Genomic DNA, 24,512 nt, shown 5'->3' on the forward strand with positions numbered 1-24,512 from the left:
GTTGTTAATTTTCTTACTGCATCAGCATGCTGAGACTAATTATTTAAAATCTAATTGTAAAGATGATGAGTGTTTAGGCTGTGTTCTAAATTAATGACTTACAGCAGTTACTAGTAGTGACCTCATTGTATCATTTAAAATTTGTCTTCCTCTTAGAGGTGAAAATACTGTACAAGCCTGTTAAGGAAAGAATTTAAAGCAATATTTAATCTATGAATCTCATATAACCCTCACTGTTTTAGTTGAAACATTAAGCTCCCACTTTGTATTTAATTATAAGTCTGAATCTAGGATCTCTGAAATCTGTATTATCTGATCTTCAGATAGATCAAGTAAGCTGCATTAGACTTTCCTTGTAAGCAGAAATAGTTTTTAAACATTGTATCTGGTAAAGCTCAAACCTCACCTCTCCTCCATTTCTAAATATCGTCATAAACTATTTACTCATAAAAGTCTGAATGTTATCAGTAGTCAGTGTGACATGCAGGTACAGGAGATTAAGACTGTATTTATGTATCTTGTTCAACATGATACTGCAACATAATAGATTTAGGGGAATCTATACAGAAGGTGACATCTGCAAGTTCTTCCTCTGAAATATGCCAGATGACTTAATGACTGACTGGTTTCCAAAAGTGCTGTGTAAGACTGGACCCCATAAATGAGAATTTCTGAAGTGAGGTAATGGTTATGGATTGCTGTTAACTGCTTTTATTTCCTTAGAAAATGATGAAAGATAATAACTTGGTGAGACATCTGGATGCATGTGAAACTATGGGCAATGCAACAGCTATTTGCTCAGATAAAACGGGAACATTGACTATGAACAGGATGACAGTGGTCCAAGCCTACATCAATGAAAAACATTATAAAAAGATTCCAGAACCAGAAGCTATTCCAGAGAAAACTATGGCTTATCTTGTGACTGGAATTTCTGTTAATTGTGCTTACACTTCCAAAATACTGGTAAGTAGATTTCTTCATTCCAACCAAGATAACTGAGTAACTTCTGAAAAAGATGAAGATTGCCTGATGGCCACAGGCAGTTTCAGTGTAAATGTGTGGCACAATGCAGGGTGAGGTATTTTGTACCTGCTGTAAATTGCTCAACCATTCATTTGAAACTCAGTGAGGAAAAAAAACTTATTTCAGTCAGAACTGACAATTCAAAGATAAAATCTCAAGATTATTTCCTTTCAAGTGCACAGTTGTTTGTGTAACTGGGGCTGTTTACTTCACCAGAAGAGTGTCTTGGCTGGGTTTAAGAGCAACTTAAAAATAAACATTAAACAATTAGTATTTAAGAGTAGTACAATAAATAAAATATAATGAAAAAATGTAGCTATGGGTAAGGCTTTTAATGGATTATTATTCCAGATATTGCTCTATAAGTTTGTAAGCTTTATAATTGTAACGTATTTCCCAAAATCTTGTTTGAAACTTTCAAAATATTTTGAAATGGAAGGCTAATGGGTTGTTACACATTTTAAATAGTGGATTATTTAACATTTTGTGTGCATTATTTTCTAAAACTCTAAGCATAATTTCCTTGCTGTAGTTATTCCAACATGTTGTATAACTTACATGATTCATAATAAAAAAGTATGATTTTATTATTTTATTAATGCTAAAAATAATAAGTAGGATTTAGTAAATGAATTAGCATTTCAAGATTTTGTAGAAACCTCCACTGTGAATGTTTTGTATACAAATAGAAGTGAAAACTCAGTTAAAAAGCTACTTATCAGCCAATAAAAATGGTATGTCTGCAAGAATTTCCACAATAGCAGTACTGGACAGCACTGATTTCTCTGTAACAAGGTGGAAATACTATAATGAGTTACAGCATGTGAGGCGCTTCACAGTCTGTTTTCTAAAGCTCTTTCTATATCAGGAAAAATATAGCTATATGTAAGCTAACCAAATCCCTTATTACTACAATTTTAACTGAATTACATCCGCTGCAGTGGAGTTAGTCTGCTTTACAGAATCAGAGAGGGCTGAAAGGGACCTCTAGAGAGAACCTCTGATCCACTCCTCCTGATCAAAGCAGAGTCAGCCAGAGCGCATTGCACAGGGCACCCAGTCAGGATTTAAGAATGTCAAAGGATAGAGACTTTGCAACCTTTGGGCAGCCTGACCGAGTATTTGATCACCCTTAAGAGTAAAAGGTGTTTCCTTATTGTAAAATGGAGTTTCAAAAGCTTCAGTTTGTATCCATTGCCTGTTGTCCTCTTACTGGGCACCACTAGAAAGTCTGGCCAGACAGTCCTTACTATTGTTCCAACCAACTGCCTTATTCAGGCATTTAATACACACCAAAAAGTTCTCTCCCAGAGTGCTGCCTTGTGACTGAACAATCCCAGCCCTTTCAGCTCATCCTCGTATGTCAGGTGCTTGAGTCTCTGTATTATCTTTGTGTGCCATGGATGCACTTACTCCTGGATGTTGATATCTCTCATACTGGGACACCCAGAACTCAAGGTCTTAAACTGCATGTTAAAGTAAACGTTTTGAAAGTGCAACTATTCAATACAGACAAATTCAAAATCTTGAGCTTTGAACAATGAAAATGGACCACTGACTTATATTAATGTAGTTCAGCTCTAGCACCTGAGATATGTCAGATTGAGTAAGTGCTTCCCCCTATTTTGCTGCCAAAAAACACTGCAGTGTTGTAGGTATATAAGCTCAAGTATTTTGAGAAAAATACTTCTTTACTTATGGTACTAGTATGTGCATATTCCACGCTATTGAGATAAGAAACTTTCTGATATTAATAGATTGGAAACATGTTTCTGAACTCTTTCCAGTTAAATAGGCCATGGCCTGGAAAACAGAACTTGTAGTGAGACTTAAGAAGCTTAAAGACTTAGACTATGACCACATCACCTGTTAGCCTTCTTCTGAACAAACTAAGTCATTGAAGAATTATTACAGGAGCAGATACTTTAATGTAGCAGAAAAAATGCCATTTAGCTTGCTGAAGTCAGTATATGTGAACTTATCTGTGCTTTTAAAATCCAAAATTATTGTTCAGGGTCTACACTCAATTGATCAGATAAATATTTAAAGTAATGGAAAATGTCTTTTAGAAAGGTCATGTTGGGATTGATACAAACTTAATGGGTGATTTCTGAAGGATTGAAAGATCCTAAATAGGTACAGAAGTTACTTTTAAAAAACAACAGTATGACTTTGGATCATGACTCATAGGAATTTATAAAGTAATTACTGAAAAAGAAACCTCCCCATCCCAGAACTAAGCTTGTTCTTCTTTGTTTTCTAAGTGCTGTGCTTCAGTTGTTTATAAGTTAACCTTATCAGTGATGGTTCTTGTTCTTCTTGCAGCCTCCTGAAAAAGAAGGTGGCCTACCACGTCATGTTGGAAATAAAACTGAATGTGCCTTGCTGGGATTGCTCTTGGATTTAAAACGTGATTATCAGGATGTAAGAAACGAGATACCAGAAGAGGATTTGTACAAAGTGTACACCTTCAACTCTGTTAGAAAATCGATGAGTACTGTGTTAAAAAACTCTGATGGCAGTTTCCGGATATTCAGCAAAGGTGCCTCTGAGATAGTTCTTAAAAAGTAAGAACACTACTATTGTGATTCAGCACTTAAGTTTTAGCTAAATGTTGTGATAGGTGGGAAGACTGACCCTTGTGACTGCAGCTTCACAGCTTGTCTCCTTCAGTTGTTCGACTTTCTACAGTAAGATGGGCCATTAGCATTTTAGTTACTTTACTTCAAACACCCCATCCCTACCCCTCAAAACAAAAAAAAAAGGGAGATGATCGTCCTGCTGTAGTTAAACTATTTTACCTTTAGGTGTGGTTGATCAAAATGCTCCCCTGCCTTCTACTAAAGTCCCAGTAGTTGATATGCCTAAATTCTAGGAAGGGCTTGTACCTTTAGAAAGTGATTACTTTTAGCATATTTCTGCTTGGATGTGGGAACTTTCTGTTCAAGTTGATATTTTTAACAGGACCTTGAACATTGAACTTCAATGTTGGAGCAACTTGAGGGGTTTTAACATGACAAAGCAATTGCTTCCTTATCCATCTGCCCACCTATAAAGGATTCATTAGAATGAGATTAGACTTAGTGAGCGATTAGGCACCACTGGGACAAACCTTTATAGGTGTGAAGTCAGCTGTGGTAACTCCTAACAAGGTGAGGAGAGACATCAAACATATATGCATCATGTGCTCTGGGAACAGCAGTTGGTAGCCAGGCCCATTTTGGTTCCAGTATCAAACTGTTTCCAGTCGAAATAGCACGTAGATTGTATTCATCAGTTAAATTTGCTTTTTAACTTGTTAATAGCTCCCCCAGTCGTTATCTAGCAAAGTACTAATGTGCTAAATAAAAAACAAGAACTCTTGTTTCTCCTCAGCTTTTGTGCTGAGAACAAAATCTTTAAAGGACTCTTGTTCCTCTTGATGGGGAACTTAAAAATCTGTACTTTTTTTGCATAGTTAGATTTTAAGCCAAACCTTATCAATGAATAGGTATGCCTATATTCGCATTACTTCTACCTTCTGAAGTATTTTGTAACTTGCAGTACTGAACAGTTGAACTGTAGAAGTCGATAGAACTCAGTCATCCCAGATTCACGTGGTCCACATGACTTAATAACTGGAAAAAGAAAATAAATAATAAGGGTATTTGGCAAAGAACAGGAAGACCTAGACTGGTTTAGATGTTATAGGAATACTGAAACTTGAATATTTATAAGACACAAATGAGTCACTAGTAAGTGTAGAACAAATGCAGAAACTTTTGCAAGTAGAGCAATTTCTTTTTTCTTTCCTTATCACTAAGTCAAATATTTGAAGTGATTTTCAGTGTGATCTTTGCATAGAACTTATTTATTTGTATTTAATCATTTTGGAATGTTTGAATTTGTCACCAGCCTTATGATTACAGCTAGCACTAGATATCCTTACTGATTACGGACATTTGAACATATAAGTAAAATCAGAAAATTCACATAGCCTTCAAATTTTTGTTATGATATGAATTTTGAAGCTCTAAGGGACTGCTTAATTTTAATTTTCTGTATGAGGTGGAAACTTTTAGGGAATTCCCTAAATCCTTGGTCTATACACTTAACTGTAACACTTGTCACCTTTGCAGGTCTGCAAGGTTTGAACTTGATATTTAATGAAAGTAATGAATTACTTTCTTTTTTTCCTCTGTGCTATATGAATACTAATTTGTAAAACTAATGCATAACGGTGTTACTTTATGGCAAAATTTTGTGAAGAACACATGAGCAAGATTGAATTTCCTGTTCAAAATCTTTGGTAGTATTGTATTCATGGCATCAATATTACTAAAGTATATCTGCTGTCTGTGAAAGCAGTGGCATCTTTGGCATGAAGAAACATGACACTGAGAGCATGTATTCAAATGCTGGAGTGCATACTGATGAATCTAGTCTCCTATACAAACATTTTAATCAGTTTCAATATTTGTTTTTAGTTTAATATTTCACATTACCTCACATACCAGATGCTCTCTGAATTCTCTGCTCTTAGATTGGGGAGGAAGGGGAAGGGCTGCAAACTTTTGTTCTTAAGGGTAATAGTACCTGAGTTTGCTTATAGTGCTGTAAGTTTAGTGCTTGCTGTTCAAGCAGCACGTGTGTGTTCTGAAAGTGTACTTACTTCTGAGACTGTATTGCTGTTAACAAGGTGGGATTACTTTGTTGAAACTGGATTGCCTGATTCAATCAGTGAAATTCATTGGGCATTACTTTTATCATGGGATGACTGGCTCAGTTACCTTTCTACAAAAAGTAGGTTTTGCAAGTGAAAAAATAAAGTGCATTTGGAGATTATTACCTTGGAGATATCACTACTGGCTTTTTGTGCCTGTGTGTGTGAGTCTAGTGAAAACATAGCTTATAGAAGCTTCTTGGAGTTTACTAATAAGCCAAAGAGTGGGTTGAACTTCTGGTTAAAATTTCATAACTCTGAATCTTTCTTTCCAGATGCTTCAAAATACTGAGTGCTAATGGAGAACCAAAGGTATTTAGACCTAGGGACCGCGATGATATTGTGAAAACTGTAATTGAGCCAATGGCCTCTGAAGGTCTCAGAACCATCTGCCTGGCATTCAGAGACTTCCCAGCAGGGGAACCTGAGCCAGAGTGGGACAATGAAAATGATATTGTTACTGGTCTGACATGCATTGCTGTGGTTGGGATTGAAGATCCTGTGAGACCTGAGGTAAGGTCACCAGCTAAGCTGCAGTGATTCTGTTACACGGGATTCATGTTTTTCATCATGCAGAGTACAAGAAACTGAACTGCTATTGTATGCCTTAAGCATAGTTAATAAATGAAAATCTAATTTCTTGAAGAGAAGGTTAATGGAGCTATAAAAGCAGATTAAAACTACTTAATGTCACTTATGCTGTGTTACTGAAGCTCTCTACAAATTAATAACTTAAGGTACTTACTGTGCAGGATCTCAGCAAATGAAACAACTTGTTATTTTTTTACCACTTGGAGTATTAGGACTTTTGGTTTGGATAAGATTAGCTTGTTACCAGCTTCTCATGGGGAATGGTGGAGAGAGGTTTGTCAGCTGAGAACTGAGGGCAAGGAGTTTAGCTTGTGGTTGAGGTGTAAGGTTTTTCAATCGTGAAAGCTTTTATGCCACATGCATGTGGAAAATTGGGGCTGATCTGGATTATTATCACTTCACAGTAACGGTTATGGGTGAAGTAGTGGAGTAAGAACTGTAGTTTATTTCACATAATCATAATGCCAGTACTCAGTACAGCCTAATATGTCATGAGGATTTTTGTGTTATTTTTGAACACTGCAGTATTTGAAATATTGCAGGAGGGAGAGGAATAGACATAGCAGTGGCACAAAAAACCTCTTGCCAGAATTGCAATTTGTGTGGTTTTTAGGGAAAGAATTGTGGTGTGCTACTTAATTTTTTTAAAACGTTCCATAACTACAGTCTTCATTTTAAAATAACAGTTATCCTGTACTGAGCCATAAACATTCCTTTCACTCACATGTCTAGATTTATTCAACTAATGTGCAGTCTCTGAGCCTGTGGGGTTTTTTCTTGCTGACAGGTACCTGATGCAATAAAAAAGTGTCAACGTGCAGGCATAACTGTACGTATGGTCACCGGTGATAACATTAACACTGCTCGTGCTATTGCACTGAAATGTGGTATTCTGAATCCTGGTGAAGACTTCCTGTGTTTAGAAGGCAAAGACTTTAACAGGCGAATACGCAATGAAAAAGGAGAGGTGAGCATTCTGACTCTCTCATCAAGTAGATCAACAGATATTCTAAGTCTTCTATGCGTGTAAAATATAACCAATGCTCTTTCTGCAGATAGAGCAAGAGCGAATAGATAAAATTTGGCCAAAGCTTCGTGTTCTTGCAAGATCTTCTCCCACTGACAAACACACTCTAGTAAAAGGTAGGTAAAAATTCTCTGAGCTTTTAAGTAGTACGTTTTTCTCCTCGCTGCTTCTAGGAAAAATAAAAATTGCAACTGAACAATGGGAAATTGAGTTGTTTCCAACTGATTTTTTCCTTTCTGCTCGAGAAATGGAGCCAATGAGAACTTTTTTTGATGACTGTTGTTTTTCTTTGTTTGTTCTCTTTTTTTTTGGTTTATGATGGATAAAGACAAAAAAGTCTCTGCTGTGTTGTTAATTTAGAACTGTAACACTTTGTATGTAATTTTATTTTAGGTATAATTGACAGCACTGTCTTTGACCAGAGGCAAGTTGTAGCAGTAACTGGTGATGGTACCAATGATGGTCCCGCTTTGAAGAAGGCAGATGTTGGATTTGCTATGGTAGGATTTTTTTAAAATCCTCAGTATTTTATCAATAGCTTATCAAATCACTGAAGATTACAGAACGTTGTTTCATGAGCCTAGTATACAACTATGTCAATGAAGTCAACATTCCAACTTAAATGTGTTTTTATTTGATGTAAAATGTCCTTGTGGCATTCACCACTGAATAAAACTTAAAATGCAGATTTCCAATTACTTGCAAATTGAAAATATTTTACACAAAAGCTTGTTGCAAAGTACTGGAACAGAATACTGAAGTTTTCTGAAACATTTTCAACATAAAACCAAATGACTTTAGGCTGTAAACAGCATAATACTTGTTGATTTTGAGTTAAACTTGTACTTGATGTGGAATGAGCTTAATCATTTCCCATTCAAGGTACACAGGAACAGGGAGACCATAATGAAAGAGACTGCCACTTGATGTTCAAAATGGCTTTGGAGGCCATATCTTGTACATCTGAAGTACAACTAAAGCAACAGCATTTTATGGTAGTGTAGGATCTTGTCTGGATGATTTGTTAGATTGCATGGCTTTCTCAGCCACCCTTTCATGTGGCTGCCAAACAGTGTTTTGGCTTTTAAGTGCTTACACTGCATGGACTCATGCCTTAAGAATGTAGGTTTCAGCTTTCTTGCAAGACAAGAATAAAAGACAGATTCCTCAAACTTCCTTTTGCCACAGGGCTCCTCCTCAGTCTTAAATGCAAGAGGTATACTTTGGTCATGGCAGGTCACTGTAGTCTTAAAGCAATTGAAAGGAAAGAAAAAATGAGGACCACATTCTTCCCATACCACATGCAGAAAAAGTAACACTGACTCAGATTCTACTCCTGAGAGAAAAAATGGGAGATTTCACGTTGTTCTCAGGGAGCTTTTTTCCGAAAACATAACTTAAAAAATTGACAGAAACATATGAAATATTCTCTAGACAGTAACAGTCTTGTCATAACAAGTATCTTTGTTCTCATATGGTACAGCTGCTGCAGTTGCAGGGGCAGATTTGTTTCTGTTTTGAATGTTTCCAGCAGTTGCTGTCTGTATTCGTCTGTGTAAGGAACTATTTTCTCTAACTGCATACCTAAACAGCACTTAAAACATATCAGAGGAGATTATATGTGTATATATATATACATACATATACACCTTTTAAGATTTACACATAACTGTGCAGGTCACTCATTTCCTTGACAAAATAATAGTTTAACAAGAATAAGGATCATTAAATTTGCTGTTGAGTTACTGGGTTTGGAATGCCAAAAGAAAGGATTTTTGAAGTAGGTGTCTTCAGGCATCATTGTACAGAACCCAGCTTTTTGAGTACTGTAGAGACTAGAGATACTTAATTTAAGAATTTCATGTTGCTTTGCAATGCATATGCAGTGATATTGCATATTCTACTGTTCAATGCTAATGCCCTTCTGCAAAAGGTTTAGGTAACCTTTATCATCCTACTGTGTTGCAAGCACACGTGTTGCCTGCTGCTGGAATCCATATAACAAAATAATTAGGGCAGAGCTTGAACTGTAGCACTGCACCATCTGGTGGCCTTCAGCTTGAACAGGAGTCAGTAACATCTCTTTGGGACAACTTAACATGTCTTACTGACAGCTCTCAAATTTATATTAAGGTCTTTATTTTAAAGAACGGATTATTTTGTTTGCATTTTCCCTAGCTTGAGCAAAACTTTTCAAGTAGAACTTGTTTCAATAGACCTCTTGAGTCCTTCAGACATGGTGCCTCCAAGTGAATGCTGACCAAGAACATAATAGCTTTTGTCATAAAAAGTCAGTGCATCCTGTTACATTTCCTAATACTTTTCTCTTTCTATCAGGGTATTGCTGGAACAGACGTAGCTAAAGAAGCTTCTGATATTATCCTTACAGACGACAACTTCACCAGTATTGTTAAAGCAGTTATGTGGGGACGAAATGTCTATGACAGCATCTCCAAATTTCTTCAGTTCCAACTTACTGTCAATGTAGTAGCAGTAATTGTTGCTTTTACAGGAGCATGCATAACACAAGTACGTACCAGTGGGGGATTGTTTCAGCTAAGAAAGGTTGGAAAAGTCATGATTGATTAATTCTTATTCTTGAGTTCAAACTTTCACTTAAATTGTAGTCCAAAGAACATAATGTTTTTCAGAACATGCCAATATTATATGATAAATTAATTTAATAGCTGCAATTTCTGCTCTTCTATTGGAGGTTTATGTATCTATCTTTATAGGACTCTCCACTTAAAGCCGTGCAGATGCTGTGGGTAAATCTCATAATGGACACATTAGCTTCTCTTGCCCTGGCAACAGAGCCACCCACTGAAGCTCTTCTGTTACGGAAGCCTTATGGTAGAAACAAACCTTTGATTTCACGTACAATGATGAAGAACATTTTGGGTCATGCATTCTACCAGCTTGTAGTGGTCTTCACGCTCCTGTTTGCTGGTAAGAACACTGAGGCTGTACAAAGTTATTCTGAATGTTGTAGAGAGGTGTGTTTTTAAAGCTAGTGTGTGTGTAAAGACACTAATAAAGCTGTTCATAAATGCCTTTTATGCAGGTGAGAAAATTTTTGATATCGATAGTGGAAGAAACGCGCCTCTACATGCTCCTCCTTCAGAACATTATACTATAGTATTCAATACATTTGTGATGATGCAGCTTTTTAATGAAATTAATGCCCGAAAGATTCATGGTGAAAGAAATGTTTTTGAAGGAATCTTTAACAATGCTATCTTCTGTTCTATTGTGCTGGGGACATTTGTTGTGCAGGTAAGCAGAATTTTGGAGGGTGGGGGGGGAAATGCATTTAGTGCACTAAGGTACTTGCTTACTTGGAAATGCCAGTAAGCTAGTGCCAGAGATGTAGCTTCTGCAATGTGGAAAATCTTCAGGGTCAAGCACAAAATAAGTAAGTTATAAGTGCAGCTTGATGGAGTTTTCAGGTATGACCTCTTTGAAACTGATAATGCTGGAATGTTGTAGTTATCTTTTGAATTTGCTAGTTCTTCAATTTCATCTTTGCGTTCTAGTCTCTTGGCAAAGTACGAAAAAGTTATATGTGTCTTCTATTCATTCACCACTTGCCCCTAAATCTTTTTTATAATATCAACTCTGTATCTGAACAAGAATCCATTTAAACAATTCTAGAAAATGTACAATTTCTTTCATTTTCTTAATGAGATTAGGACATGAATAAGCTTTAGAAATTTAAGTATCAGTTTTTACCTTACTGGCACTGGAATCAGTGATACCTACTGGTATACATTGTAGAGATGCTGTTTTAAGTGAAAAAACCTGATGTCTAGGGACCTTCTGTTGGGGCATGTCGGGGAATTCATAAAAGCTAGTTTGTTAATGCAGTACATACTAACAAAGGAAATGAAATGATCTTCAGTTGATTGGGTTCACATGCTGGTGTTGAGAAACACCAATTTAAAACAGTCTACAGAAAATAGTTTATATGAAATATTTTCACCCTCTAAATAACCTTCACTTTAATTAGTCAAAAGAAATAACAAACAAATCAATATACTATTTGATTTCAGAACCCATTTTCATTTTGGATTAAGTTATTTGGGACACATAACCTACATATTAAGCTTCTCCTTCGACTTGATAATTCATGAAGTTGATGGAAGTCTTATCAGTTCAAGCATCGGAAACATATGCACTGCTTCTTTGCATTAAGTCAGGGAATTTACTCTCTCAGGTTTAGATTTTTATAGATGACACTTCTTCAGAAAGTTGCTCTTATTTTTGGGGTTACATATGCAGCAGATTGAGTGTTGTTGTGCAACAAAGCCAAACATTTAGAAATTACTGCCACTGTGTTCCCTTTATAAATTTGATAGACTGAATGCCTTCCCAGCTCCTGATTTGTCATCTCAGTTTTTTTTCTGAGTTAATAACAGAAGATACTCCTTGCTTTTTCAGCTGTCAGGTGTCCTACTTAATGGTCAATACTGTCTCCTTTTCATGCCTGCCTTGCTACTTTGAATTGTTGATTGTCCAGGGCAGACTTTCATGCATATAATTCCTATGCAGAGAGATACCTTGCTCATTAGAGTCCATGCAGCTAAGGCAGTAGGAGTTCACTTAATTTAGCTTTTGAGATCTCTGCCCCCTTCCCTCAAGATTTACATGTGGTGATTTAAAGTCTGATATTTAACACTGGTGTGATACATAGTAATATCCTGTAGAATTATTTTTGAGATATTTCATGTCTTATGGCTCTATGAATTCTATTAAAACAAGTTTATGAATCTTGGACTTAGTTTCAAGATCGATGTTCATAGCAAAAGTAATCACTGTACATTTGTAGCACCAAATACGTGCTGTAATTGTGAAATGAAGTGAAAAAACTACAAGCAAAATTGAGGAGGTAAAGCTTTTCATGAGTTTGACATTTAAAGAATGAATGGGTACTTCTTGAAATACTGAAAAGCAGAAGAATATGGCTTAGGTTTGGAAACTTGCTCAAACTGCTGAGATAGTGAAAGAATGTGCTTAATAATCCCATGTTCTCTTGGAGAGCTGTCTGTTGTGATTTTACAGCATTAGGGAATTTTGTAGTAGCAGGTCACTGATACATGTTTAATCATGTTTTTCTTCACAGATAATTATTGTGCAGTTTGGTGGAAAGCCTTTCAGTTGCTCAGAACTCACAATTGAACAGTGGCTGTGGTCCATTTTCCTGGGCATGGGCACACTACTTTGGGGCCAGGTAAACTAGGATTTTTCAAAATGCCAAGTATCTACTTGCAACAGTATACTTTAAATGGAAAAAACAAACATGCTATCTTTAGCATTCAGATCTTTCAAGTGGACTATATGAATATATGAAAACTAACAGAAAATAGTTACACTGACTTCTTCAATAGCTAGTTGAATATTCCTTCCTCAGACTGGGTCAATTACATTTCATAACTAGATGCTGTGGCTGGTTTGTTTAGCAATTTTTAACTAGAAGCAGCTGTAGTAACCCTTTAATTATGAAATTCTGTCTTCAGCCAGATATGAGTACCAGAAAATGTGGTAAGAATACAAGATGCAATGAACACGCTAATGTTAAAATATATTTAACTGGGCACTTAATGGTTTTCTTGAAAAATCAGAATTGCTAAGCTTGACAGTATTTTCTTGATTTAAAAACCTCCTGAAGTAGCAAGAAATGCAGCAAAACTCAAACCAACATTCTCTTTAATCTTCATTTGCATAATTGTGACATAATTGAAAAGCCTTTCCACCTATTAAGCCACTACATTTGGACTTTTATTTCCTTTCCCCTCCCCCCAAATAGTGTCATTACTATTGCATGCACAACAGTGCTTGTAAGCAGCAAGCTTATTTACGTGAAACTTTAGAGCTACAGAGTTTTCTATTATTTAATGACATAGTTGTCTAAACTTTTCATACCACATGAAGTTTTCCATTACAGTTTCTTTCCTTCCACTAAGTAAAAGACACTTCATGTTTCACCATAAAATTGGTAGGATGCATTTTATTTGTAAATACATACATAGAAATATATTCTTAAAGTAACTAAGCTTTTTAACAAGGTTCTCTGGAAAATTAATTATTTAAAAAAATCAAATAGAGTCACTCTGAGGTTTAAAAGTATCCTAGAAGAGAGTTGAGATGGCTTGAAATACCTTTGACCCAAAGTGTCTTGCAAGGACAAAGCTTCTCTGCTGCAGTTCATGCTGCTCTAGCATCTCATTAAAGTCAAAGAGCCTTAATTTTCTGAGAATAATAGAAACTGAAGTGTGAGCTGGGAGCATTCACAGTAGCAGTTTCAGCATAAAGGGCTGTTTATCTTGCTTTTGGAGCAGACTTTTTTCCTCTGCAGCTGCAGGAATGGTTTCTAGGCTTGTGATGATCAAGGAAAGCAGTCTTGGAATTTATCTGGATCTGCTAGATATAATGTACCAAAAGATGATTCTCCTTAACTACATGTAACTTTTGTTTAATTTAAGATATATAAACTACTGCCCACCAAATAGCAAAGTAACAGCTTAAGATACATACAATTTCAGAAACATCACTCACTCCTGCAAATGGATTGATATCTCCCAGGTCACAAAAGAATGAATGTCTCTTCTGTATTTCTGAATTAATTGTGGTTACTTCAGGTGATGGAGGTCCCACTTGAGGAGACATGTCATGCTCATCAAACTGATGAAACTCTATAAAGGCTCTAGATTCAAGTACAATCTACAGGATTAATGGCTTTTGTAGCTTCAGTACTGCTTTCTGGCATTGTCAAGTAATGTTAATGTGGAATTCTTTGTCCCTGGCAAGGCTGTTTTGTGGTCCAAGTTAAATTTTGCACCTTGGTTGAGGTAGTAAGTATATTCACAATTTTGCAGCTATTCAGATGGAGTAATTGTTTTACACTGATGCATTCATCCTGTCTATGTAATTTAGTTTTTTCAACTTTGCTAATTGTATGCAGGATATCTTTTAAACCTTAAGATTGGTATTACTCTTTGTTGTTAAAAAGAGTGTAATCCTGATTTATATATTTCATCCACTGTTAGTTGATTTCAACAATTCCAACCAGCCGACTGAAATTCCTTAAAGAAGCTGGTCATGGAACACAAAAGGAAGAGATTCCTGAGGAAGAACTAGCAGAAGATGTAGAGGAGATTGATCATGCTGAGAGAGAATTGCGTCGTGGTCAGATCTTGTGGTTTAGGGGCCTAAACAGGATACAAACTCAGGTATGGGCTTGAAAAAGGTAGGATGCCATGGGTGTTTGGTGGGAAATCTCGCCATTTTTGACTGAGGTGGCCATTCTAACTGGTGTGACTGAGACTGTCAAAAGGGGGTGTGGATGGATTTGTAATCCCTCAGGGTCCTCTGTTTTCTTCAGCTTTAAATGCAACTCTTACCTGTGTATCTGCTCTGTTTTTAAAAAGTGCCTTTTTTTCTTTACTTTTTGTGTGTTATAGATGGGATGGTCCTTTCTCTTGTTCTCTCTCTCTCTTGCTGAGCAAGCTGTCACAATCTCTGATTCCTTGCAGATGGATGTAGTGAATGCTTTCCAGAGTGGAAGTACCATTCAGGGGGCTCTAAGGCGGCAACCCTCCATCGCCAGCCAGCACCATGATGTAACAAATATTTCTACCCCTACACATGTAGTGTTTTCCTCTACTACTGCTTCTACTACTGTGGGGTGTGAGTGTGTGTTCCTAAAGTGCATGAAATTAACATTTCCTAATTCACGTACTTAACGTTTCTCATTTTCTCTTTAGTACTTAAAATCATCGTTCAGGCTTTTATAGAGCTCTTCCACAAAGTGGAGTCCTCAAGACTTTTTTTTCTTAGAGGGCTGAGAACAGGTGGAACAGTTTCAACAAAAGACTTTATTGCGAAAGCTGTGAGCCTGCACATCCTGTGCCTTCATCCATTCGTGTACAGAGGGATTTTTAAGATAAAAAGGGAAAACTGTTGTAAATTTTCGAGTATATGCCTCTTAGGGTGACTTGCATTGAATAAGTGAATTAACTGTGTAATCATGGACCCAGGTCAATAAAAATAGATCTCTTGCACTGCAGCACAAGTAATACTTGAGTAAGCAAGCTGACTTGTAAGCAAATGGTATGTTGAAGACATGAATGTAGTTAGAACATGGAGCACTAAATGCATTTTCTTTGTAGCCTGTAAGGAACTTTATGAATCTCTGCTTTCATTGGACCTTATTTACTGAATAACAACTTTTTCAACATCAGGATTCAGGTGGCGAATCAAGGCTTCTAAAATACATACAAGTCAGAAGAAATATGAATTAGCTAATATAAAAAGGAAAAAAAAATTAAGCATTAAATGGCGAAACTTTCATTCGAATCTGAAGGGTTCTTTTTCCTCTCTAGGTTCATCTGGGAGCAGTTCATAAGCCATCAGTGAAAGTGAAGTTTCACCTTTAATTCTACACTCTCCATATTGTGCTCTAAGTGGCATTTCAGTTTCAGCCTTCCTCTCTGTAGAGGCTGGAGATTTATTTACTCTTGGATCTAGGCCTAAACTGGAGCCAGAAGATGCATAGTAGTTGTAGTTGAATACTGATAGCCAATATCTTTGTACTGAGTTTTCCATCTTAATACATGTTTAACTTTCTTCTCTAACTTCCTAGAGACGAGTTAAATAATTGGGTTTTAAAAATAATTCTGAGAGGGCTTCCCCCTTCCCCTCCCTGCTTAAACTTTCAGATTACCAGATGGATGAAGACCCTTAATTTCAGGAGCTGTCTTAAGTGAAATGGTCTCTTCAGATTTTTTTCTTTTAATTTATTTTTTATTTTTGGGCTCAGCCAGAATTCGCATATGAGTTTCCACAAGTATTTACCTCTGTATTTGTTCTCCATTGCCAAAACAGGTATCTCCCTACCTTGCAGTAGTACTGAGAAGCTCAGCTCACAAATTTGCATGCCTCAAGAACACAAAATGAAAAGTAGATTTAACACTTAAGAGCGCACAGGATTGCATCTCCTAGTTAAAATGCTAATTAGTAACCTGTATCCCTAACTACACTCCAGAACATTAATTAGACATACAGAATTCTCTAGAGAGCAATGACATTCCATGCTGCTATTTGAGCAGAACCTACTGGGCACTGCAGCATCTCATTGCATCAAATGATCAATGCAGATACAGAGCTGCCATAGCAGAGAACCAGTTTTTTTATCCTCACTATTACAGCCTTCTGCTACACCCTTCAGAAGAGCAACTTTTGAGAACTAATATAGATTAATGGGAAGCAGATGTGTTATTGTCTCTTTTTTGGAGCTGCTTGTTGGAAAATAGTTCTTATGAAGTAAGGTTGCAACACTTAAGCAGCCATCTGGCTAGGAGGATTTGGAGTGCCAACTACATTCCTTGCTATTCTGGTACTAATATGAGGAAGGCCTGATGACAGTATGAATTACACTTAACAAATTGTCTTGTTTGCACCTCACTTACATGATTTATTTATAGTTATCCCTCTTGTTTAATTATCTTGAGTGGTTGAAAATAGAGCCTTCAAAACACTAGATTTTCCCTTTTAAAGTGCTGAAAGTTTGATTTCTGCCTTTGTGGCTGGACTCTGAGGGTCCTGGGCTTGCTGTAGTCTCTAGTCCACTTGTGTAGTGTGCATTCTGCATGGGAACCAAGCCTTTATTGTGGATATGCATATATTCTATGATAATTACAGCTGTCTTCTTCAGCCAGAATTGTTTTTCATTGCTGCTGATGTTCTAAATTCTCATCCGTATGCAATGAAAGAAGTCCCATGAGACATTCATATTTCATTTTGCTACATAAATGGGCACAGTGGGATGCACCATGCCAAATAAAGTCATTGCAAACTTTCAGTCTGGCATTGTCACTGCTAATTTTCTTGGTAAGTGCCAAGACAGTTTAGGTAGCTGGCTGAATGTGCGTAAACCTCATACAATGCGCCAACTCCTTGACAGGATGCTCAATTTTTTTCATGCAATGAACAGTGAAGTACTAGCTGCTGTTGTAATCTTTTCTCCAGCACTTTCACTCTCTTTTCTGTCCTCCCCTTACTGGTAGTTATGTCCTCCCCCTCGACTGTGTCCAATCCCTGTGTCTCCTTAGTCCCTGTGCCCTCCTCCCTCTCCTCCATGGTTAATTGGGCTCAGCATGTACCTGGAGTATAAAAATGGGGACATGATCACGATGGAGTAAAATTTTTTGTGCAAGTGGTCTGAGGGAGCAGAGGTGGGGAAATGATGCTACTTCTAGAGGTCAAAGATCACGGTTGGGACATGGGACTTTATCAGGTGCAGTGGCTCTATTTAGCCAATTTCATTTACCACATTGTTTTGGGAGAGCTCTTCTCTGTTTACAGTGAACTTCCCTGGTGTATCCTAGCTATTTTGAAGTCTCTGCTCTTGATCTGCTTGACCTTCCTTCATTTCTTCACCTGGAAGTAACTTTATTTTTTCTGTTGAGGAACTCTTGAGATGCTAGTCATAATGTATTTCTCAGCTTGAAACAAGTCATCTTGGATGCCCTAAAAAAAAGCTTTAAATTTGACTTGCTGTTTGTAGCAGCAAGTTCTTGTTTGCTACAGAGTTGCTGTGCTGCTTTACTATTTAACACAATTTCACACTGCTTTGCTGGAGACTTACTCAAGGATGTTCAGAATGGAATAGGGAGTCAACAGTAGGGGGAAACTCGGGAAAAGTGTTGGACAAATGACTCAATGATTTCTGCCTCACTTTACTTGTTTTATCAGTTCAAGAATGAATCCTGAATTTCAGTAGTTGGTCAGGGAAACATGGGGCATAGAAGAAGGGAGATGTGGGCAGCTGGTTTCATCATTCAAATAATAGTTTGGAAAGCTTAAATTCAAGTCTGCCTGGACACACACAATTTGCAAAACAAAGCTGCACTTTCTTTTGTATCTAATTTAACTATGAAAGGTTTATTTATTAATTCTGTTAGATTAGCTTTCTTATTCAAAAAATATTAAACAACGTAAAGACATGAAACAGTCCTCAGCCTGGAAATGGTGTCCATGAATTCAATGTAAATTGAAGACTCGTGCAAAGGCTGATCATCCTGCCTTTCTCATACTTGGCGCTACTTAAGAAGTCTCTTCAAAGTCACAACCTGTCCTGGCTACTAAACTGTACAACACAGTATCCAATTTCCTAGTTCTGGTCTTAAGTTTCCAAAGCACTGTTTACAAAGGAGCTTTCTGTAGCGTGGTAAATGGCTATATACTCGAATATTTACAGCTGTTACGGTGGTATCCTTTTTTGCATGACTTCGTAAATGTTTGTTCATTGTGACATTGGCTTACACTTGCTTGGCTTTTTCATAGTCAGTTGACATCCTAATTCCTAGCATGAGAATTAGTGACCCTTTTATCCCCTAACTTATTTTCAGCCTCTCCTCTCCTTCCCTCCCTCCAATCTCACCCAAATATTCTATAAAACACTCATTGAGATATATGTAATTTTTGAGTAAGTAAATATTTGTTGGCCTCACTTCTGAAAAATGCTTAGCCGTGTTAAATAATTAAACAATTCTAGTGCCATGTCTGAATTTTAGGGCCCTTCAGCTTTTTGCAGTGCTTCCACAATTTTTATTCCTATTGTGTAGACTGGCAGTGCTCTACTGAAATGCTCTTCATTTTTTACAGTTTATTGCAAGTTCCACTGCATCATACAAATTTGATTCACTCATGTCTCGCTGTTTGTGGATTCAAACTCATAAGAACCATGCCATTATCAGTACATCTACAGCATTTCAACAATATTTTTTCTTTGTTTCCAGATCCGAGTGGTGAATGCATTTCGTAGCTCCTTGTACGAGGGGCTAGAGAAACCTGAGACACGAAGTTCAATTCACAATTTTATGACGCATCCTGAGTTTAGAATAGAAGACTCCGAGCCTCATATTCCCCTTATCGATGATACTGATGCTGAAGATGATGCTCCAACAAAACGCAACTCTAGTCCCCCTCCCTCTCCCAATAGAAATAACAATGCGGTTGACAGTGGAATTCACCTTACAACAGACAAGAACAAGTCTGCTACCTCTTCATCCCCAGGGAGCCCACTACATAGTTTGGAAACATCACTCTGATTGTAAGCTGAATGTTAACACACTAGCTGCATTGTAAAGAAATTGAAACTGGGTCTCTTCACACATTATGATGGACAAGATGCTATTCTTGTCTTGGACTTCAACAGAAGAAACACTTGTACGAATGTAGATTTATTTTTTTAAAAAAAGCTTTCTGCCAGACTGGAGGGTGCTTTTCTGGGGGTGGGAGTAATAATGAACTCTGACAGATAAACAGTAACTCAGCATAAGTGACCTGTGGATCATCTGTTGTACTAAGAATGGTCCTGAAGAGTGTGTTAGCAGAGCTTTAGTTTATCATGATCCTTTTCTGAGGGGAAAGCTGGGAAGGGCAAGGAGGCCCTGGATCATTGAATTGATACTTTAATTTCTGCTGTTGGCTGTTAATAATTTGGATTATTTATGTTTATAAATGATACAGATCTGTTTACAAGGTTTGTAGATACTTTTTTGTTCCTGTTCATAGATGGGAAGCTTCCTTATAAATGATGCAGAGAAGACAAAAAACAAAACAAAAAAAACCAAAAAAACTAGTCCTTCAAATACTGCTGTATTTTCAGGAAAAGGGTGTTTCTATTGAAACTGTACTAAATTTTGCCTGCAATTTACCTTGTTAAATATTGTAGATAAATTGCTACTACTAATAGCCAAATAGATAACACTAATGCTTTGTAAAAACATGAGCAGTGGTGTTCTAATGAAGTTATGGCCTCTGTCCTAATTAGTTTCTTAAATACATTTACTACTTAATGGTTTTGAAACAACTGTTTAATTTTTAAAAATTTTGAGAAACTTAATGAATAACTTTTGTTCAGAACTTAGTAGGATTGTTTAATGCAGGACATCAATACGTGATGAAACTTGCTTGAAATATTTCTGTTATCTCGGGCAAAATGGATTAAATCAAAATACATCAGAATCTTAGTCCTTTGTTTTTGTCTAATCATGTTAGTTTAGTGCTGTCTTGGTGAACTGTGAGTGGAACTGTGATTTTTTTCTAATCTATAGAATCCTTCATGCAGCATGAGGGCTGTTGGCATTTTGAAAGGTTGATAGTGGGTAGCATACATGTTCTCCTTTTTGTTTTTGAAACTTGTTTGTAAACATGAATAAATCTGCCCTTTTGTTAAAATAAAATTGCAGCAATGGTTTCTTACAGATTTTTTTTTCTTAGCTCCTTCAGTGGAAATACAGAAAGTACTCTTTTGTGTTACTGGTTACCTTTAAACTACAATTTCAAGATGGTAACAGCCCCACTCCAAAATAGCTCTTTGGGTAAATGGAATCATGGTGGCTGCCTCCAGAATGAATGTAAGTGAAGGTACTCAAAAATTTTCACTGAGCCAAAAGGATACTCCTTGGGAATTATTAGGTCTGCCTGAAATTCTGAGACTTACTGTGAGTACCGTGTAATAAATGTATCTCTGACTGTTCAAGTGAGGGAGACTGAGAACTGACATAAAGCGCAGGTGAAATGCACCAGAACTGATTGACTAGAGATTGATTGAAGAAGTTATGGTCTGCCTCTGCTGTATTGTTCAGACAGCGAAGGATGATGAAGCAGTACTTGGTCTAGTACTTACTCATGTTTTCTAGATTCAATACTACTAAAAAGAGCAACAGGACACATGAGTTGTAAGATTTTCTTTTTCCAGCTCTGTATTCTTTAAAATAGCAAGTGAATTTTTTTGTCAAATAATCCAGAATTATGGACATTTTTTAAAGTGGTCCCTTCAAAGGACTGCAAGAATTAAGTTGGTAATGAGGAATTATAACACTAGAGCTAACTGCAGAAATGAGCAGGTTGGGAAGCTCAAGCACATCTTTCCCTTGTGGTGGGGTACATGCATGCTTGGGGTTGTTCTTTAGCGGATATTGTTCGACCTGTGGCACTGTATCCCACTGTCAACCACTCCTGAATTCCATCTTTTCTATTGTACTTCAGTAAATACACTGAATTCTAGGCAAGGGGGTCGAGGGCGGGGGGTTGCACTTGACACTTTGTATAGTAATTTCTCCCACATGTTTCTAGCACTTTTCTTACATCATAGTTCTTATCTAGAGCGCTTGGTAGCGGGGGTCAGGTTTTATGTAAGCTATTTTCTCTTTACTACAAAAGTCAGATCAGCACTGGCTTAAAATAAAGGGAGTTTTCTTTACCTATGAAGTACACTGCCATGTGGAAAAGTATCTTCATTTAACTTCATTAATGAGTAATGATTTGACTTCATTTCAAAGCAGACTTTAATTTTCCCCTCTTCTGTAGGTGTGATCATGACTGCATGTTATCTTTTTTGGAATAAAATCTACACTTAAGCCTTTTGTGGGGTGTGGGAGGGTGAATGTAGGGTTTGTACATCGCTGGTCCCTCTTGATACTGTTAACATCAGTGTGCTGTTCTTACAGGAAACTTCCTTACAGAAATAAGGAAAAGTTGTTTAAGAGGGGGGTATGCTTTCTTTGTGATCTCAAGAAATCATAACATTGCCTAGATTATGAAATGGTTTTCACTAAGATCATGAGGCCTTCATTGCCTTTCTGGTTGTAAGGTTTACTTGTCTTTCTTCTTGTAACTGAAATAAATAAAAGTGCTGTTCATCTCAGTCTGTATGGGGACTGAAATTCTTGAATGTCAGTACAGTACTGATTTAAACCTGAAATGCATGCCAGTTCTATAAAACAGCTCTTGCTACAATTTTGGGCTCATTGGCTTTCAAGAGGTCATGGTATATAGTATATATGGTTGAGCAATAGTGACTTTAAACATAAGCTCAGTTCTAGACTGATTACTATTTAGAGGGGCTTAAAATGTGGTTTCCTGGGTGGGATGCCTACTATAGTTATGTATATGTTACAATACCTCATCTTGGCTTTGAAGGAGGGCTGAAAATGGTAATGCAAGAGGACTCATTTTTTTCTGTATTGGCCTTAACAAGAAGAGCAAAATGTTGCATCATGGAGTGGTCTGGAGAGAATAATGGAGACAAATGCCCTAATGCTAAATGAGTGGGTAAATGCAGGGGTCTGTAGCAAGTACAAGCAGCCAAAAATATGAAATAACGTACTTGGAGGCTTTCTTAGCATAAGAGCAGATTTTCCAAATGTATTTTTGAAGTAAGCAAGCAAATGTAATATTCATGGGAGGATAACTTGTGTATACTGAGTATTGGAAAGTGATTCCAAAGGCCTGAGAAGTTCAATTTCTACTGCAAGTAGTTCTAGCATCTGCAGAGCTCTAGAATAATCCAGATTATAGTAAGCATTACATAAATTAAAGTAAAATATCTTAATGTCTGTACTACTTTTCCAATGCCAATACTTGTTTTTTAAGATCTGCTGCATTTTTCTACCTGCACCCTCTCCCCCAGCAGTGCATTTCTTCTGATCTTACAGATTTCAAGTCCTCACTGAAATACCTTAACTTTGTTGGATGAGCCTGACCAGCATGAAGGGTCCAGCAATTGATCTCAAGACTGATTAGGCCTGCTTATTCATTGCCATGTCATGAGAAATTCTGGGCCAGAATAAAATAGCTGTTATAGCTGTTCCTGCCAATCTTCCCCCCTGAACTGTATACAGAAATACCGAACCACCTTCCTCAGGAGGTTGCAGCATCCATCAAGGAGATATGACCTAGTGTGCAAAACAGAAGCCTCCTACAGGTATTACTTGTCCTTTGTGCTCAAAGATGAGGGTTTGCTAAGAAAATTGAGATGGGCTTGCTTAGACAGCTGAAAAAAAGACAGCATGTAAGAGGTAGCTCATTGGATAGCTTTTCTACTGGTATATACACCTAACATAGAGTTTTCTAGAAAATCTATATAATTATCAGTTTCAAAAGGGTTCCTTGACTTGCCCCAAATAGAAGATGGTGAGAATTTAGACTTAGAAAAATAACTAACAGGAATATTTCTGGGAATTAACAGTTTTTGGTGGAAGTGTACATTGTGGAATACTGGAACATCATCTCACATGCCAGTGTAAAGACAAGTGTCAATCGAAACCTGAAGCAGCAGTTGCTCCCTAAAATGGAAGTATGCATTCTGGATCCCTCTGAGCCCTTGCAAATGTAGCAGCATCTAACTATTCTGAACATCTTCATCTGCTTTCCTAGGCTGCCTCTCTTGCAGGGCATGAAGCTGAATCATGCTGAAAGACTAAGTATGATCATACAGAAAACTTTTCTATGTCTTCCTCCTTGGCAAAGGCACAGTCCTGCATTCAATCTATGGCAACTGTTCAGGCACAGAATGAATACTGGCTTTTCCTGTTTTAAAGCTTTCAGTCTCTTGTAGAGAATCAGGGTGTACAGTTCAAATACTTTGTGTGAAAAGCCTCCCAAGGCTTTTGACTTAAGATAAAAACCACAAAGCCACTCTACAAATAAGCCCTAGAAGACACGTTTGTTATCTTTGACAATTTCAATTTTACAAATACAGGATTTAACTTGACTTTCTGAGTTTTCCACAAGTTGGTTGCTCTGACAACTGTTAGGTACAAAGCCTCTTCAGTTATGACCAAAGGTTGTTGAAAAATCTCCTGAGGGTAAGCCTGTACTTGGCAGATATTTGTGGGGAAATTAATAGCTTATTTTGAATACTGTGCTGGCAGCTACTGCATAGTGTTTTGTGGTATGTATTTTAGGAGAGAATCTGCAAAATGAACAATTTGCAAAATTCAGATCGATGCAGTAGAACCTGTCAAAGGCTACATGAGTTGGGCACAGAATGCATGAAATAGGAAATTCTTTGAACTGATATTTTGGTAGAAACCAGGATTTTGTTTTGGACAACACTGCTTTAGAGATGGGAAGATGTCTCTTTAATCACTTGCCATATATTGGCCTTTAATTTTCTGATCAGTGCAACAATTTAATTCATTGAGACTATCATTCAAAAAGCATTCTAGTAAGTGTTTTTAAATGAAAAGAAAACTCTGGAAAAGGTACTTTTTGTCATATTTTATTTTCCCAAAAGATAAGTCATTCTTAGCTTCTTTCCTTTTGCCAAATCAACTAGGCTCTGTTCTAATAAATCTAGCAGTATATAGGCATGAA

General features: G+C 37.0%; 1 protein-coding gene across 4 annotated transcripts in view; it reads left to right on the plus strand.

Annotated features, from left to right (window-relative positions):
• The window catches only part of ATP2B1 (ATPase plasma membrane Ca2+ transporting 1), a 61,857-nt gene extending 39,798 nt beyond the window's left edge, over positions 1 to 22,059 (plus strand). For 2 of the 4 annotated variants that reach the window (XM_033057284.1, XM_033057286.1), the window contains exons 10-21: positions 724 to 966; positions 3,352 to 3,593; positions 6,004 to 6,241; positions 7,107 to 7,286; positions 7,375 to 7,462; positions 7,740 to 7,846; positions 9,684 to 9,875; positions 10,082 to 10,295; positions 10,411 to 10,622; positions 12,469 to 12,576; positions 14,393 to 14,575; positions 19,145 to 22,059. In XM_033057284.1, the coding sequence (XP_032913175.1) occupies positions 724 to 966; positions 3,352 to 3,593; positions 6,004 to 6,241; positions 7,107 to 7,286; positions 7,375 to 7,462; positions 7,740 to 7,846; positions 9,684 to 9,875; positions 10,082 to 10,295; positions 10,411 to 10,622; positions 12,469 to 12,576; positions 14,393 to 14,575; positions 19,145 to 19,456 (2,319 nt within the window). In that variant the 3' untranslated portion in view covers positions 19,457 to 22,059. Of the gene's footprint in view, positions 1 to 723; positions 967 to 3,351; positions 3,594 to 6,003; positions 6,242 to 7,106; positions 7,287 to 7,374; positions 7,463 to 7,739; positions 7,847 to 9,683; positions 9,876 to 10,081; positions 10,296 to 10,410; positions 10,623 to 12,468; positions 12,577 to 14,392; positions 14,576 to 14,878; positions 15,031 to 19,144 lie in introns of all 4 variants that reach the window. The other 2 variants (XM_033057287.1, XM_033057288.1) reach the window with 2 other exon arrangements.
• Positions 22,060 to 24,512: the final 2,453 nt, after the last annotated feature.

This window comes from Catharus ustulatus, chromosome 4 (assembly GCF_009819885.2).
Source record: "Catharus ustulatus isolate bCatUst1 chromosome 4, bCatUst1.pri.v2, whole genome shotgun sequence".
Classification (NCBI taxonomy): domain Eukaryota; kingdom Metazoa; phylum Chordata; class Aves; order Passeriformes; family Turdidae; genus Catharus; species Catharus ustulatus.